General features: G+C 43.8%; 1 protein-coding gene across 2 annotated transcripts in view; it reads left to right on the top strand.

The window, feature by feature from the left end:
• Positions 1 to 14636, top strand: part of CENPJ (centromere protein J) — a 70091-nt gene extending 55455 nt beyond the window's left edge. Inside the window, exons 12-17 of one of the 2 annotated variants that reach the window (XM_023751164.1) lie at positions 9703 to 9767; positions 10049 to 10195; positions 11969 to 12109; positions 12189 to 12273; positions 12357 to 12477; positions 14306 to 14636. In XM_023751164.1, the coding sequence (XP_023606932.1) occupies positions 9703 to 9767; positions 10049 to 10195; positions 11969 to 12109; positions 12189 to 12273; positions 12357 to 12477; positions 14306 to 14498 (752 nt within the window). In that variant the 3' untranslated portion in view covers positions 14499 to 14636. The remainder of the gene's footprint in view (positions 1 to 9702; positions 9768 to 10048; positions 10196 to 11968; positions 12110 to 12188; positions 12274 to 12356; positions 12478 to 14305) is intronic. The other variant, XM_006085485.3, reaches the window with a different exon arrangement.
• The last annotated feature ends 2978 nt before the right edge of the window (positions 14637 to 17614 follow it).

Raw genomic sequence — 17614 nt, forward strand, 5'->3', positions numbered from 1 at the left:
CCTCAGCAGCACTTAGGATGTCCGACTGCAGCTTAGGCCTGCTCTCTGCTGGCAAGTGGACATCCCCCGAGGGCTCCCGGGCTGCCAGAAGGATGTCTGACTGCCAGCTTGGGCCCGATCTCCCAGGGAGTGGGCCTAAGCCAGCAGGTGGACATCCTCCAAGGGGTCCCAGACTGCAAGAGGTCATAGGCCGGGCTGAGGGACCCCCCCCCCCCCGAGTGCACAAATTTTTGTGCACCGGGTTTCTAGTCTATAATAATAAAAGCATAACATGCTAATTAGACCAGAAAGCTGAACGACCTTCCAGACATCATTCTGGACGTCCTTCCAGATGAAGCTGCAGTGGCGGGGGTGAGGCAGAGGTGGTTAGGGGCGATCAGGCAGGCAGGCGAGCAGTTAGGGGCAATCAGGCTGGCAGGCAGGCAAGCAGTTAGGGGTGATCAGGCAGGCAGGCAGAGTGGTTAGGGGCGATCAGGCAGGCAGAGCAGTTAGGAGCCAGCAGTCCTGGATTGCAAGAGGGCTATCTGACTACCAGTTTAGGCCCGATCCCAAAGTCAGACATCCCCTGAGGGGTCCCAGATTGCGAGGGGGTGCTGGCTGGGTTGAGGACCCCCCCCTCCCGTGCACGAATTTCATGTACCAGGCCTCTAGTCCTATATAATAAAAATGCAAATTGACCGAGTGGTGGAACAACCAGTTGCTGTGATGCACACTGACCACCAGGGGGCAGATGCTCAATGCAGGAGCTGCCCCTTGGTGGTCAGTGCACTCCCATAGGGGGAGTGCTGCTCAGCCAGAGCTGGGCTCATGACTGGCGAGTGCAGCGGCGGTGGCGGGAGCCTCTCTCGCCTCCACGGAAGTGCTAAGGATGTCTGACTGCCGGCTTAGGCCCGAGGTCTCCCAGATTGTAAAAGGGCACAGCCAGGCTGAGGGACGCCCCGTAAGTGCACGAATTTCATGTACTGGGCCTGTAGTATTGAATAAAAGTGATGAGAGTGGGCATCCTTATCCTGTTCCTGATCTCAGAGGAAAACTTTTCATTATTTTTTCTTTTGTCAGGCACTTTATTTATTTTTAACTAGAAGCCCGTTGCACGAAGATTCGCGCAATAGGCCTTCCTTCCCCTGGCTGCTGGCACCGGTTTTCCTCCAGTTCCCGGGACCCAGGCCTTTGGTCCGGCTGCAGCGGAGAAGCCAAGCTTCAAGGCTAGGCTTCTCTGCTGCGGCCGCAGCGAGGCTTGGCTTCAGTCTTTGTTCTGTGCCTGTGTATGCAAATTAACTGCCATCTTTGTTGGGTTAATTTGCATAGTCACTCTGATTGGCTGGTGGGCATAGCGGAGTGACACCAATTTGTGTGTTTCTCTTTTGTTAGTGTAGATAATTCTTTACTGTTGAAAGTATTACATATGTCCCCTTTTTTCTCATTGACCCCCTCTGGCCCGCCGCCGCTCCCTGTCCCAGACCCTCACTGTCCCATTGTCTGTGTTCATGGGCTATGCATATATGCATACAAGGTCCTTGGAAAACCTTTTTATTTTTCATAATTGAATATATTAGGTGTGGGTTTGTTTTATATGGTCTTTACTATATTGAGGTGTGTTTCTTCTATACACAGCCTGTTGAGGTTCTTTCTAATGAAAAGATGTTATATTTTGTCAAATGCTTTTTTTTCTTGCATATATTGAGATAATTGTAGGGTTTTAACATTTTAAAAAAATTTTTAAATATATTTTTGATTTCATAGAGAAAGGGAGAGGGAAAGAGAGATAGAAACATCAATGATGAGAATTATTGATCGGCTGCATTGAGCCTGCAACCTGCAACCCGGGCATATGCCCTGACCAGGAATTGAACCATGACCTCCTGGTTCATAGGTCCACACTCAATCCCTGAGCCATACTGACCAGGGTGATCATGTGCCTTTTATCTTTCATTCTATTAATGTGCTATATTACACTTAATTGATTTGCATATGTTTATCCATCCTTGCATCCCAAGGTTAAATCTCAGTTGGTCATGGTCTATAATATTTTTAATATGTTCTTGAATTTGGTTTGCTAATATTTTGTTGAGAATTTCATGAGGGCTATTGTGTCCTTATTCTATCCTTATTTGGCTTTGGTTACAGGGTAATGCTGGTCTTGTAGAGTACGTTGGAAATGTTCCTCATCTTTAATTTTTTGGAAGATTTTGGAAAGGATTGGCATTAAATGTTTGGTAGAATTCACCAGTGAAGCTGTCTGGTCCTGAGGTTTTCTGTGTTGGGAGGTTTTTTATTACTGATTCAATGTCTTTACTCATTCTGTTCAGGTTTTCTATGTCTTCCTGATTCAGTCTTGGCAGGAATGTCCCTTGTTTCTAGGAGTGTTTTCACTTTTTTTCTCAGTTATCTTCGCATATAATTGTTCACAGTAGTCACTTATGATCCCGATATGTTTATGTAGTATCAGTTGTAATGTCTCCTTTTTCAATTCTAATTTTATATATTTGAGTTTTTCTTCTTAGTTAGCTAAAGGTTTATCAGTTTTATCTTTTCAGAAAACCAGCTCTTAGATTTTGTTGATCCTTCTTATTGTTTTTCTGGTCTCTCATTTATTTCCATTCTGCTCTTTATTATTTATTTTCTTACTTCTGCTAACTCTGGGCTTAATTTGTCCTTATTCTTATTCCTTGGGTTGTAAAGTTAGGTTGTTTGAGATCTTCCTAATTTCTTAATATACACACTTATTATTATAAACTTCCCTCTCACAACTACTTTTGCAGCAACCCACAGGTTTTGGTATGTTGTGTTTCCATTTTCCTTTATTCTCAGATTTTAAAAAATTCCCCTTTTGATTTCTTATTTGACCCATTGGTTTTTCAGAAGTGTGTTGTTTTCTTCCACATGTTTGTAGATTTTCCAGTTTTCCTCTTATTGTTGATTACTAATTACATACCATTGGGATCAGAAAAGATGAAATGATCTCAATCTTTTTAAATTTGCTAAGGCTTATTTTGTGTCCTATCATATGATCTATCCTGGTGAATATTCCATGTGTACTTGAGAGTGTGTATTGTGCTGCTGTTGGATGGAATGTTCTATATATGTCTGTTAAATTCATTTGGTCTAAAGCAGTGGTCAGCAAACTCATTAGTCAACAGAGCCGAATATCAACAGTACAACGATTGAAATTTCTTTTGAGAGCCAAATTTTTTAAACTTAAACCTATAGGTAGGTACATTGTTATTAACTTAATTAGGGTACTCCTAAGCTGGCCTTTGCTAAAAACGTCCTCAATCTGATTGAGGTACGTTCGCTGAGGTTGACCCCTTCCAACTCTCCCATCCACACTCGTCTTGTATACTTGTTTCGTCTATCTCCTTTCATTCATCCTCTCTATATGCTTCGAGTAGGTACTTTTGTCACCCAAGCGCGATTTGCGGACGTGACTAGCACTAACCACTGCACGAGACTGCTGACTGACTGGCTCACTCAACTCGTGCATGAATCGCGAGCGCCTCCCCTGCACTGTGTATCCCGCGGCCCGCCTGCGCCGCATCTCCCGTTGCCCGACCGACACCCCCCACTTCTTCTAATGCCACTTCTTCAAAATAGACTCGCCCAGGCCGAAAACTGACTTCTGCGCATGGGCCACGAAGTTTCAATCGCACTGTATGCACACGCCTGCCCGTGGTATTTTGTGGAAGAGCCACACTCAAGGGGCCAAAGAGCCGCATGTGGCTTGCGAGCTGCAGTTTGCCGACCACTGGTCTAAAGTATGGTTCAATTCCAACATTTCCATGTTGATTTTCTGTCTGGATGATCTGTCCATTGCAAAGTGGGGTGTTGAAATCCCCTTTTATCCACAGTTTTGCTTTCCATGACCATATATATATATATATATATATATATATATATATATATATGTGTGTGTGTGTGTGTGTGTGTGTGTGTGTGTAAATAAATAAATAAATAATTGATTTCAGAGAAGGGAGAGGGAGAGAGGGATAGAAACATCAATGATGAGAGAGAATCATTGATCGGCCACCTCCTGCACACCCCCTATTGGGGATCAAGCCTGCAACCCAGGCATGTGCCCTGACCAGGAATTAAACCGTGACCTCCTTGTTCTTAGGTGGTTGCTCAACCACTGAGCCACACCAACTGGGCTTCATGGCTTTTTAAATCCCATCTAGCTATTCTGTGCCTTTTTAAAAAAAATATATTTTATTGATTTTTACAGAGAGGAAGGGAGAGGGACAGAGAGTTAGAAACATCGATGAGAGAGAAACATCAATCAGCTGCCTCCTGCACACCCCCTACTGGGGATGTGCCCACAACCAAGGTACATGCCCTTGACTGGAATCAAACCTGGGACCCTTCAGTCCGTAGGCCGACGCTCTATCCACTGAGCCAAACCGGTCAGGGCAATTCTGTGCCTTTTGATTGGTGACTCCAATCCATTTACATTAGTTGATTATCCTATATAATAAAAGTCTAATATGCAAATCGACCGAATGGCGGAACAGCTCATCACTGTGATGCGCACTGACCACCAGGGGGCAGACACTCAATGCAGGAGCTGCCCCCTGGTGCTCAGTGCGCTTCCACAAGGGAGCGCCGCTCAGCCAGAAGCCAGGCTCATGGCTGGCGAACACAGCAGTGGTGGTGGGAACCTCTCCTGCCTCCGAGGTAGCGCTAAGGAGTAGTGAGCCCGGCTTCTGGCTGAGCAGCGCTCCCACAGGAAGAGTGCTGAGCTCAGCCAGAGGCCGGGCTCACGGCTGGTGAGTGCAGCAGTCGGGTGGTAAGGAGTGAGGGGTCCCGGACTGCAAGAGCCCCGGACTGCGAGAGGGATGTCTGACTGCCAGCTTAGGCCCGATCCCCGGGAGATCGGGCGTAAGCCGGCAGGTAGACATCCCCCACGGGATCCCGGACTGGGAGAGGACGCAGGTCAGGCTGAGGGACCCCCCACCCAGTGCACGAATCTTGTGCAACGGGTTTCCAGTCTATATATATAAAAGCCTAAGTCACCAGTTGACCAATCGCTATGACGTGCACTGACCACCAGGGGGCAGACGCTCAATGCAGGAGCTGCCCCCTGGTGGCCAGTATGCTCCCACAGCCAACCTCCACTGGCCAGCCAACCTCCCATGGCCCCGATTGGCCCTGATCGCCAGCCAGGCCGAGGGTCCCCACCCATGCACGAATTCGTGCACTGGATCTCTAGTTGATATATAAGGACTCACTGCCATCTTATTGATTGCTTTCTAGTTGTTTTGTATTTACATTGTTTCTGCTTATCTTTGAAATCAGTGATTTTTCCATCATATATACTGTTTTTTCTTTTTTTGTTGTTTCATGGAACTACTCTAGATTTTTGCTTGTGGTTACCATGAAGCTTACATAATACAGAGATAGTTTGTTTTGTGCTGATAGCAACTGTGCTTCCTTCTCCTTTAAAAGGCTCCAATAAAGGGTCCACCCTTTTACTCCTCCCTTTGTGTTTTGGTATTACAGTTTACCTCTTTTATGCTGTGTATTTGTTAATGAATTTTACTAACTATAGTTATTTTTAATACTTTTCCTTTAACCTTTATACAATAAGTCAGTGGTTCTCAACCTTCCTAATGCCGTGACCCTAATACAGCTCCTCATGTGGTGACCCCCCAACCATAAAATTATTTTCGTTGCTACTTCATAACTGTAATTTTGCTACTGTTATGAATCATAATGCAAATATTTGATATGCAGGATGTATTTTCATTGTTCGTGACCCACAGGTTGAGAACCGCTGCTGAATAAGTGGTCAATACACCATCCTGTTATAGAGTTTCTGTATCTGACTATAACTTTTCACCTTTACTAGTGTGTCTTGTACTTTTGTATGTTTTTGTGTTGCTCATTTGTGTCTTTGTTTCAGCTTAAAGGACTACTTTCAGCATTTCTTATAAGGCAGGTGTAGTAGTAATGAACTTGCTTAGCATTTGTTTGTCTGGAAAAGCCTTCTTTTCTCCTTCACATCTGAAGAATAACTTTGCCAGATAAAGTATTATTGGCTGGTAGTTTTTATTTTTTATCACTTTGAGTATTTAATTTTATTCTCTTTTGGCCTTTAGAGTTTAATTTTTTATTACTATTTAAAATTTTTATTTATTGACTAGAGGCCCGGTGCACAAAATTCATGCATGGGTGTGGTCCCTAGGCCTGGCTGGCGATCGAAGTGCGAGTGTCTGGCATGGATGGGCAGATCCCAGCTGACCTCTGGGCCCTGGGCAGCACCTGGGCCCCCACGCACCCCCCTCTGCCTGAGTCACGGCTCCCAAGTCCCCAGGCAGAGATGCAGTGAGTGTGGTTGGATGCCATGGGCCGGGGCTCAGTGTGGGCCTCTGGGATTCCCAGCGGTCCTGCACAGAAGCTGGGTGGGCAGATTGCTCTCTCCTGGCCAGCCTTGCAGACCGTCTGGCTCCTGCGCGAACCCACAGGGAGCCCGACTGGCCCCTGTGGTCCCTGTGGCTGCGGCCTGGTTTACCCGAAAGAGACCATCCGGGTGCAGGACGGGCTCCTTGCAGGCGACTGGCACCTGAGTGCAGGGGCTTCCCTATCGCTTGAGCCTTGGCATTCTGGGGGAAAGTAGCAGGGGGAGTGAGAGCGAGCTCAGTGGATACCCCGCATTCTTACTGCACCTCTGTCCCTGTCACCCCCGCTCCCAGGTAGCTGGCGAGAGGTCACAGCCCCCTGCCCCGGCGCCACAGGAGGTTGTTCACTGCCACCCACCCCCAGTTCCTGTCCCAACCTGGGGCCCGCCCCCGATCAGGTGATCAGGGCCTGCTGGCTGCTGGTTGCCGTCTGCAGGGCAATCGGTAGGGGCCAGGCCCCCCGCCTGACTCCCTCAGCTCCTGGGAGTCGGGCAGCGGCCTCGCCCCCCGCTGCCGCTGGTGGCTGGCAGCCCCCGCTTGCACCTGCCTTGGCCTGGTGCCGCCTGCTCACCTTTCCACCATCCCGCTGTAGTCCCGCTCTTGTCGGGGCCCATCGGGGCGGCAGCGCCTCTACTGCTGCCCACTGCCAGCGCTGTGTCACTGACACCGCCATGTTCTGCGCCGCCCCCTGGTGGTCAGCGCATGTCATAGCGAGCGGTCCAATTCCTGGTCGAGGGGACAATTTGCATATTAGGCTTTTATGATATAGGACAGTGGTTCTCAACCTTCTTAATACCGAGACCCTTTAATACAGTTCCTCATGTTGTGGTGACCCCCAACCATAAAATTATTTTTGTTGTTACTTCATAACTGTAATTTTGCTACTGTTAGGAATCATAATGTAAATATCTGATATGCAGGATGTATTTTCATTGTTACAAATTGAACATAATTAAAGCATAGTGATTAATCACAAAAACAATATGTAAATATATATGTGTTTTCCGATGGTCTTAGGTGAGCCCTGTGAAAGGGTTGTTCGACCCCCAAAGGGGTCGCGACCCACAGGTTGAGAACCGCTGACATAGGAGTTTAGAGAGAGGAAGAATGGGAGGGAGGGAAGGAGGGGGGGAGGGGAGAGAAAGAGAGAAACTTCAGTTGGTTGTCTCCTGCACATACCCTAACCAATGATTGAACCTGCAACCCGGGTATGTGCCCTTACTGGAAATCGAACCTGCCACCTTTTGGTGAATGGGACTACACTCCCAACTAACTAAGCTACACCAGCCAAGGATGCCTTTCGAGTTTCTACTGAGAAATCCGCTGCTGGCCTAAGGGGTTCCCACATAGGTTATTTTTTCCCCCTGGTTGTTTTTAGGAGTTTTTCATTATCATTGATTTTTGACAGTTTCATTATGTGTCTTGGAGAAGTTTTTTTTCTTGAGATTGTATGGTGCTAGCTTTGTAGACTTGTAGCTCCAAGTCCTTCCCTAGGTTTGAGAAATTCTCAGCTATTATTTTTTAAAATTAAGTATTAACTAATTTCTTTAAATTAAATAAGCAGTCTGCCCTCTTCTCCCTTTCTTCTTTGGAAATACCAGTTATTCAAATATTAGCCTAATGGAACCTGACAGCTCTCATTGGCTTTCTTTATACTCTTTTAAACCTTAGTCCCTCTCCTCCTCTAACTGTATTATTTCTATTCAGTTGACAGAGTTATGGGCCAACCACTTGTGGAGTAAAACATCCATGTACAACTTAATTCTGCTCTCCATATAAGTGGATTTTCAAATGTGAATTGAAAACAATGTTGTCCTTTAAACAACTTGGGTTTGAACTGTGCAGGCCAGTGTAGCTTGATTAGTTGGAGTGTTTTATTAGTTGGCAGCCTTGGTAAGCTCTTTAACTCTCTCTCAACTTTGATTTCCTCTCCTATAAAATGGGGATATTAGTCTTTTCTATGGAAAGTGTGTGTAAAATTTAGAAATGGTGTAGCACAGAGCTCAAACTGTATAGTTTACTTTGCACCTGTCAGGTGGAGGAAGTTGTTTTTTTATCCTATCTGAAGAGCACTCCTCTTATCCCCAGAACCTTGCCTACCATCTTCCTGTTTGCTCAAGCTAAAAACCTATGTGTACTTCTTGATTCCTCTTTTCTTTTATCCTTACCTCCCACTTCCATCAATCCCTAAAGTAATCCTTCTGATGTTGGTATTATCTGAATTAAGTAGGCGCCCAGCACCTGAGTGCAGGGGCTTTCGTTCAGATCCCCTATATCTGAATTAAGTAGGTTGAACCATATCCAATTGCTAACATTTGGCAATTTGAGACCTATGAATCAAAGTGGATGCCACACAAGCCTTTTCACATTCCTACCAGCCTCCTCTCTGGACTCTACTTCTAGTCTTCTCTAGTCTGTTCTCCCCAGAGCTTCCAGCATACATTCTAGTTTTTAACATGTAAGTCAGAATCTGGCACTTGATCAAAACTCTTCAAATTTGTGAATACTTACAATGGCTTGTTGGCATATAGGAAGAACATATTAGAACTTTAATATATTTTTAAAAGTTAACCTTAGTTTGTGGTCGGATGGCAGTAGTGTGTGTGTATGCTTATTTTATAACATATTGCAAAGCTATAATAATAAAAGGGTAATATGCTAATTAGACCAAACATCCTTCCAGTTGTCATTCCGGATGTCCTTCTGGACGAAGCCGGGGCCAGAAAGCAGCAGCCTGGGTCCCGGGTGCCTGCCGGTGGCCGGAGGAGGGAAGCCACTGCCAGCAGCCAGGGGAAGGAAGGCCTACTCTTGCACAAATTTTTATGCATTGGGCCTCTAGTGTAGTATATGATTGGTTTGTTGATCATGATCTAAAAAATTTATAGATTATAGCTGTTTGGTCTAGATTTTAATCATCAGTTAATTTTTCAAGCCAAATTCTATTGTGTCTTATTCTATTACCTGTTTCTCAGACCTTGTCTCTACCTGAAGTCCTCATGGTTGTCTCCACAATACCTGTGGGCCTGTGAGGCTAGTTGAGTACCTATGACTTCCTCTGACTATAAACTCTCAGAGAACAGATACTGTCTTTGTCTTTCTTGGTCACTCAGGACTTCAGTACCTGAATAAATATTTCAACTTATGTAATGAACTCCTGTGAATTAGTAAAGAAAAATATTCAGACTTCCTTAATTAATGAGTAAAGCACTTCACAAAAGAAGGATATGAACTAAGTAAGTGTTTAACTATAATGTTAATTTAAAACTTTCAATTAAATATTAAAACTCTGACAATTATATTCTAACAGGCAATCCATCTCGGAGATCCAAGTCTGTGCCTTCTCGTGACTTATGCAGTTTGGATAAGGGACAAGTAAATATATTTTTATATATTCAAACATGACTCAGGCTTAAAGTCAATTAGTTAACTGACATAAGTTTCTAAATGACTTATAAAGGAGGCTTTTTACTTAACATTGCACATGTTTTCTATATAACACCAAACACCGGTCATAGATCCTATAATAGTAGAATCTAGCTTTTTGAAGTAAGTTTAAATTTTAGCTGCTTGAAATGTTATTACATGTCCTACAGCAGTGGTCGCCAACTGGTGGTCCGCGAGATCCGAAAGGTTGGCGACCGCTGTCCTACAAGACAGCTGAGAGCCTCTTGTCCCTACAGACTGCCACACCCAGGGAGCCTATTGACTCAGTGGATTTCCCAGATCCTGAATATAAAGAGGAGGATGAAAAAGAGGAAAAAGAAGAAATTCAGGGAGAAATCAGTCATCCTGATGGAAAGGTTAGAATTTTAAAAATATTATAAAAAATAAACATGGGTTAAAATAGAGTTGAAACACTTAGATTCTAAAATAATTGATCTTTAAGACTGTTTATAGAGCTTAAAAATGTTAATACCTTGGGGCATGACCTCGGCTTGAATCTTTGGACTTCTCTAAAAATGCTCAATATAGTCCGGCAGGTGTGGCTCAGTGGTTGAGTGTCAACCTGTGAACCAGGAGGTTACTTCAATTCCCAGTTAGGGCACATGCCCAGGGTTGCGGTTTGATCCCCAGTAGGGGGCATGCAGGAGGCAGCCGATCGATGATTCTTTCTCATTCTCTCTCATCATTGATGTTTCTCATCATTGATGTTTCTATCACTCCCTCCCTCTCTGTAATCAATAAAAATATATATTTAAAAAAATGCTGAATATACAATATGCATTAGTTGCCATTTCTAGTTTAGAAATGCAGCAAAAGGAAGAATAGAGTCCCTTTGTCCAAACCCTTTATTCTTCCTCAGTACACAGCTAAAAGCCTCAGCCTCCCTGCAGCCTTTCCTGAATGTGTCCTGGACCAGGTGCCTCTTTCCATTGTCAGCCTGCAGTTTTCTCCCCGTGCCTAGGAAAGGTTGTGAGCGTGCAAGCTGCTGCCTGGCTGGGTGTTCCAACTTGAAGAGGGAATGAGAAGGGAAAGGATATAAATAGAGCTTGTTACTGGGGAGGTGATAAGGGAATTTTTCCTCAGCTTTATGGAAAACTTTTCCAAATACTCTAATCTGATTCATTTTAATTGAAGTTAATCATAAGGCCAGAGTTCATTGCTAGTCTTGAGGAATGAGAGAAGGACAAAGAACAATTCAAAAGGAAGTAATAGGTAGACTTTTCCTGTACCAACTCTGCTTTAGGGAAACAAACTGTTGATGAGGAAAGCTTTTATGTTGTAGAAGAATTCCAGCTAATAAATGGAAAGGGACTGAGACAACTAAGCAATTATCAGATTTCCACCTCTGAGAAAGGATGATCGTGCAGCAGTCATCAGTGACTTCTGAAACCCTAGGTGAAAGGTTGATGGGCTTCATGGCAGGCCTGACTGATGCGACCCAGTTAGTGCTGTGGCCATAGAAAGCTCACAGCAGCACCTACAAAGTATTCGTGTCAGAATAATTCAACTGGAAGTTAATCGTGCCTCTATCTAGCTACTAGTTTTTTAGGAAATACAGGGGCAAAGAGAAACATGTTAGATATACCATCTTGGGAAAGCAGCCAAATCTGGAACGTGGGAAATTTTACCTGTTCAGTGATGCAATTCCTTCAACAATTGGCATAAGGGTGACTGTTGAGATTTAAGACATATCAACTAAGTGTGTGGACCTGGTTTTGATCCTGATTCAAATGAACTATAAAAAGCCTTTGTGAATTTAGGGAAAACAGTATAGATAACCATATGATGAAGGAATGATAGTTTGTTAGGGGTGATAATGGTTTTAGTATGTTAATAAAAATCCTTTCATTACTGGTATTTATTGAAGTGATTATAGGTGGTATCTGCAGTTTACTTTAAAAAGCTCCACCAAGAAGTAAGTTTGAGGGAATAAGGGAAATAAAGATGGTGATGTGTTGATAAGTGAAGTTGATTGTTATGAGTTGAAAAACATTCTCTCAAAAGGAGAGGAAAGTTAATATTTTTATGAAAAAATGTCAAAGTAGGCAATTAGGAAGAGAATGAGGGCTATTTTTGTCACATGGTCTCAGAAGGACATCGTATATTAATAATGTTTTCCTTTTTTGTAGATAGAGAAGGTTTATAAGGATGGGTGCTGTGTTATATTGTTTCCAAATGGAACTCGAAAAGAAGTGAGTGCAGATGGAAAGACTGTCACTGTCACTTTCTTCAATGGTGATGTAAAGCAGGTCATGCCAGATGAGAGAGTGGTAGGTTTCCTCAGGGCTTGTTTTATCTGTAGTGTAAACATCTCTGAAGAAAAGGCATAGTGACTCTGTGTCTTTACAGATCTACTACTATGCAGCCGCCCAGACCACTCACACCACTTACCCTGAAGGACTAGAAGTCTTGCATTTCTCAAGTGGACAAATAGGTAAAAACTTGCCCTGCCCTCTCCTTATTAAATTATGCCCTTCCTTTAAAAATAAAATATTTATAGTAACCTTTTTAAAACAGAAAAACACTTCCCAGATGGAAGAAAAGAAATCACATTTCCTGACCAGACTATCAAAAATTTATTTGCTGATGGACAAGAAGAAAGCATTTTCCCAGATGGTACAATTGTCAGAGTACAACGGTATGATACCTGTTAAATTTGTTTCTAGATTTTTCTAGTTTGCATGGTTCAACTTTATTACCAGTTGAATTTTTAAAATCTTAAAACATTTGGTCATTGCAAATGTTTCCCAGTGGTTAGAGTGTCGGCCTACGCACAGAAGGGTCTTGGGTTCAATTCCCAGTCAAGGGGCACATACCTGGGTTGTGGATTCTCTCCCTGTCCCTGGTTGGGGTGCGGGAAGCAACCAAAGTGTCTCACATTGATGTTTTTCTCTCCCCCACTACCCCAAACCTTTCTTTTCACTCTCTCTGAAAAGCAGTGGAAAAAATACCCTTGGGTGAGGATTAACAATCCTCCTATATAATAAAACCCTAATATGCAAATCGACTGAAAGGCAGAACGACGGGTCACTATGACACACATTGACCACCAGGAGCTGCCCCCTGGTGCTCAGTACATTCCCACAGGGGGAGCACCGCTCAGCCAGAAGCCAGGCTCATGGCCAGTGGTGGTGGTGGGAGCTTCTCCTGCTTCTGCAGCAGCGCTAACCACCCCTTGGGGGATGTATGCCTGTAGGCGGACATCCCCTGAGGGGTCCCGGACTGCGAGAGGGTGCAGGCTGGGCTGAGGAGACCCCCCCCCTCCCCCAGTGCACAAATGTCGTGCACCAGGCCTCTAGTAAATAAATAAAATCTTTAAACATTTGTGTAAATCACTGAAAATTTCAGTGAGTTTAGAAGTGAGCAAAGACACATAGAGAGCAGATGAGAAGTGTTCTTAGCCTTTTGGAGTTAGAACTAGTTTGAGAGAAACATCCTAATATATAAACAAATCCTCGAGATATAAAAAGAGTCTATACAGCACTTTAGGAAAGAAGAATGGCAATTAGTTGTTTATAAATTAATTTGGTGAAATTTGAAAACAGTGAATGAGACCCAGAAGGAAAAGCTGCCCTAACAGTTTTAAGGATGATCCAACAATGGCCACCGTGTTTAAGCCAGTCTTTCTCCTTTCACTTATGTCTTCATTTTCTTGACCTTCTTGTCACCTTGTAAGCACTTTTCTCCTCTGGCCACCCTGACCCCATTCTTTAAAGTCAACACCCTTGAATGTCCTGTTTCTAGAAGTTAGAAACTTCTTTAACTGACTTCTCAGTGTAATGAGTATCATGTATCACCATTTTAATTCAAACCATGGTTAAGGTCTGTCAACCTTCTTCTCCTAGACTTTAGGACCTAGAGTGATAGTTAAGTACCCATTAACATGAATACAACTAACACATAGATGCATTGAACTAACTTGAATTTGATAAAAACTTGCCCCCCCCCCCCCCCCCAAGAAAAAAAGTAGAAACATGAATTCTTTATCTGGAGGAAAATCTTATGGTATTAACTCCTGGCCAATTTTTTTTTTCCACTGTACTCATATCCCTGTGTGAATGTCCCAGACACCCAGTCAAGCAGTCAACTTGGTATTAACTATTTTCCTTACTCTGCTTCATCACTGGCTTCAGGTCTGATCATGCCCTTTTCCTTCTCTGGCCTGATGCAAACAAACACTCAGGTGGCTTTTAACTTTATGTAAAGACTAATGTCAAAACTGAAAGCCGTATTTTAATACAGTGCCTAGTTTTCTTAGAGGCAGAATACATGTTAATTAAAAAAAAACAAAAATCTGAGCATTTTGTGGTGAATGCATCATTTTAAAAAAGCTTTTTATGGATACATTTAAGTGCTAATCTGATAACTGGAATTATCCCCCTAGAGCAGGAATACTAGAAGAATTTGCAAAAAAGGTTTTGTGCAGAGAAAAGGATACAAAATTAAATTCTATTTTAAATTTACAGAGATGGCAGAAAAATCATAGAGTTTAATAATGGCCAGAGAGAACTACACACTGCCCAGTTCAAGAGACGGGAGTATCCAGATGGCACTGTTAAAACTGTCTATGCAAATGGTCATCAAGAAACAAAATACACATCTGGTCGAGTAAGAGTTAAAGACAAGGATGGTAATGTTCTAATAGATACAAAATTGTAATAATCCTGTGGGTGTGAGTAATCATGAAATAACACTAACTTGATTTCTTGTTAAAAATGTACCTTTCTTGTGGATTTTGTGGTTTAATTTATATATATGTAGTGTGTGTGTGTATATATAAATGGAAAAGATTGTTTGAATATAAAATAAAATTTATAGCTTTTCATAATGTTTGAAATGCACAAGAACAGCTTTCATTTTTAATTCTCCTACTATGTTAACACCTAAGGAAAGACTATTATTGTTATAAACTGTATAAACTTTAAAAATAAGTAGGTGCTTTTATTGGTTGGAGATCCTTATAAAAAAACAAGTATGCCCAGCTGGGTGGCGCAGTTGGTTGGAGCATCATCCCGTACACCAAAAAGGTTGTGAGTTCGATTCCCAGTCAGGGCATATACCTAGATTGCGGGTTTGATCCCTGGTTGGGGTGCATATGGGAAGCAACCTATTGATGTTTCTCACATCAAAGTTTCTCTCTCTCCCTTCTTCTCTAAAAAAATCAATAAATATATCCTCAGGTGAGGATTTTTTTTTTAAAAAGTACAAGATACACAATATTGCATAGCGTTTCCACTGGACATTAGCCATAGAACAAGGACTTGTTCAGAAAATCTACTCGAGTAAGCATTTTACTAGTCAAAATATTACTAGGTATAATTAGTACAAAAATTAAAGCATTTTATCTGTTACAGAGGTTCTTTAATTGTAATGAAATGAAAAAGTAAAATAGGTAAAAGTTCATTCTTTGAGTACAGATAATGAGCAGTTACACTGTAATTGGTCAAAATGTAACACTTGAGACTGGAGGGGGCATAGCTGATTGGCTACAGGTGCCTGTATGTTATGAACTACTAGAGGCCTGGTGCACGAATTCGTGCATGGGTGGGGTCCAGCCGGCCTGCCCTGATGGGGGCCCATCGGGCCAGTGGGGGGGAGGGGCTGCAGGCAGGTGGCCAGCCGGCCCCACCCCTGATTGGGGTGGGAGGGCGATCGGGGGTGGGGCCGGTCAGGGGGAGGGGCCACGAGCAGTTGGCGGCCAGCCCTGCCTGATTGGGGTGTTGGGGGCTGATTGGGGCCTGGATCAGGCTGGTTGGCTGCCACAGTGCACGTCATAGCCACTGGTCATTCTGCCATTCCAGACGCTGGTCTTTTATATATATACTAGGGGCCCAGTGCACAAATTCGTGCACCTTGAAAGGAACTGTGGGCCAAGAGGCTGCGGTGGGCACAGGGGTGGGTCTTGGCCCATCCTCTGCGGCCCCTCCCGCCGTGGCCCTTAGTCCCATCTGCTGGCAGCCCTGCTCCCACCCCCGCTGCTTGCACCCACTGACAGCACAGTGCGATTGGGGCTGGCACCAGCAGCAGGTGTGAGTGGGACCAGCGCCGTCAGTGGGTGCGAGCAGCGGCTGCTGCCCCATTCGCCCCTCAGGAGCAGGGGGAGGTGTAGAAGCCCTCAGGGACGATCAGGACCAGCACTGGGTGCCGGCAGCAGTTGCGAGCGCCGGCAGGACTGCGGCGCGCGGGAGCAAAGAATTTTCAGTAACCATCAGAGGCTCGCCCCAATGACAGCGACCAGCACCCTGGGCACCTTGGTCCTGGCGCCCCTGCTCACCTGCTCCACCATCCCATGGCAGCCGACGCCTGCCATGTTCCGTGCTCTGCTGCCTGCTGCCAACGCCTGCCATGTTCCACACGTGCCCCCTGGTGGTCAGTGCACGTTATAGTGACCGGTTGTTCAGTTGTTCTGCCGTTTGGTCTATTTGCATATTAGCCTTTTATTACATAGGATATAAGACAGTTGGCTGACAGAAGCAAGATCTACTTGAAGGAAGGGCAAGTCACCAACATATAAATTTATGTAATTAAAAATGGGTCTAGTCCAGGGGTGGGCAAACTTTTTGACTCGAGGGCCACAATGGGTTCTTAAACTGGACCGGAGGGCCGGAACAAAAGCATGGATGGAGTGTTTGTGTGAACTAATATAAATTCAAAGTAAACATCATTACATAAAAGGGTACGGTCTTTTTTTTTTTTTTTTAGTTTTATTCATTTCAAACGGGCCGGATCTGGCCTGCGGGCCGTAGTTTGCCCACGGCTGGTCTAGTCAATGCAGTATGACAATAGTGTTGGCAATGACTCAGTAAAAAATCTAAAAAAATTTTTTATTCTCATCCAGGGATATGTTTATTGATTTTTAGAGAGAGAGAGAGACATCGATGTGAGAAACACTGATGAGTTGCCTCCCAAACACATCTGTCCAACCCACAATCTAGGTATGTGCCCTGACTAGGAATCGAACCCGCAGCCTTTTGGTGTAGGGGATGACGTTTCAACCAACTGAGCAACTTGGCCAGGGCTGCAATGACTTTTTTTTTTTTTAAAAGCTTAATGTATTAATTTCAGGTGATTTAAGAAATTAATATGAAGGTGAAAACTTCAAAGAAAGTAAAAGATATATTACCTCAAGATAGAGAAGAATTGGGTTTTTTTTGTTTGTTAATCCTTCACATGAGGATATTTTTTCCATTGATTTTTAAAGAGAGTGGAAGTGGCGGGGGAGAAAGAAAGAGAAACATCGATTTGAGAGAGACATATCCATTGCTTGGCTCCCACATGCACCCTGACTGGGGATAAAACCTGCAACCCAGGAATTGAACCCATGACCTTTTGGTGTGCTGGCCAATGCTCTAACCACTGAGCACATGGGCCAGGGGGAGAAGGATTTTTAAATAAGACATAGAAAGCCACAAAAAAGTGACAGAAAGATTCCAAAGCCTGGCCAGTGTGGCTCAGTGATTGAACGTTGACCTATGAACCAGGAGGTCATCGTTTGATTTCCCGTAAGAGCACATGCCCAGGTTGTGGGCTACATCCCCAGTAGAGGGCATGCAGGAGGCAGCCAATCAATGATTCTCTCTCATCATTGATGTTTCTATCTCTTGCTCCCTCTCCCTTCTCAAATCAATAAAAATATTTTTTTAAATGCCACAAAAAATAGTAATAAGCCACAAACTCAGAAAAGATACATATACTTGACAAAGGATTCAATATCCAGAATGTATAAAGAATCCTACAAATCAGTAAGATAATTACAAACAATTCAATAGAAAAAT

This window comes from Myotis lucifugus, unplaced genomic scaffold (assembly GCF_000147115.1).
Source record: "Myotis lucifugus unplaced genomic scaffold, Myoluc2.0 scaffold_19, whole genome shotgun sequence".
NCBI lineage: Eukaryota > Metazoa > Chordata > Mammalia > Chiroptera > Vespertilionidae > Myotis > Myotis lucifugus.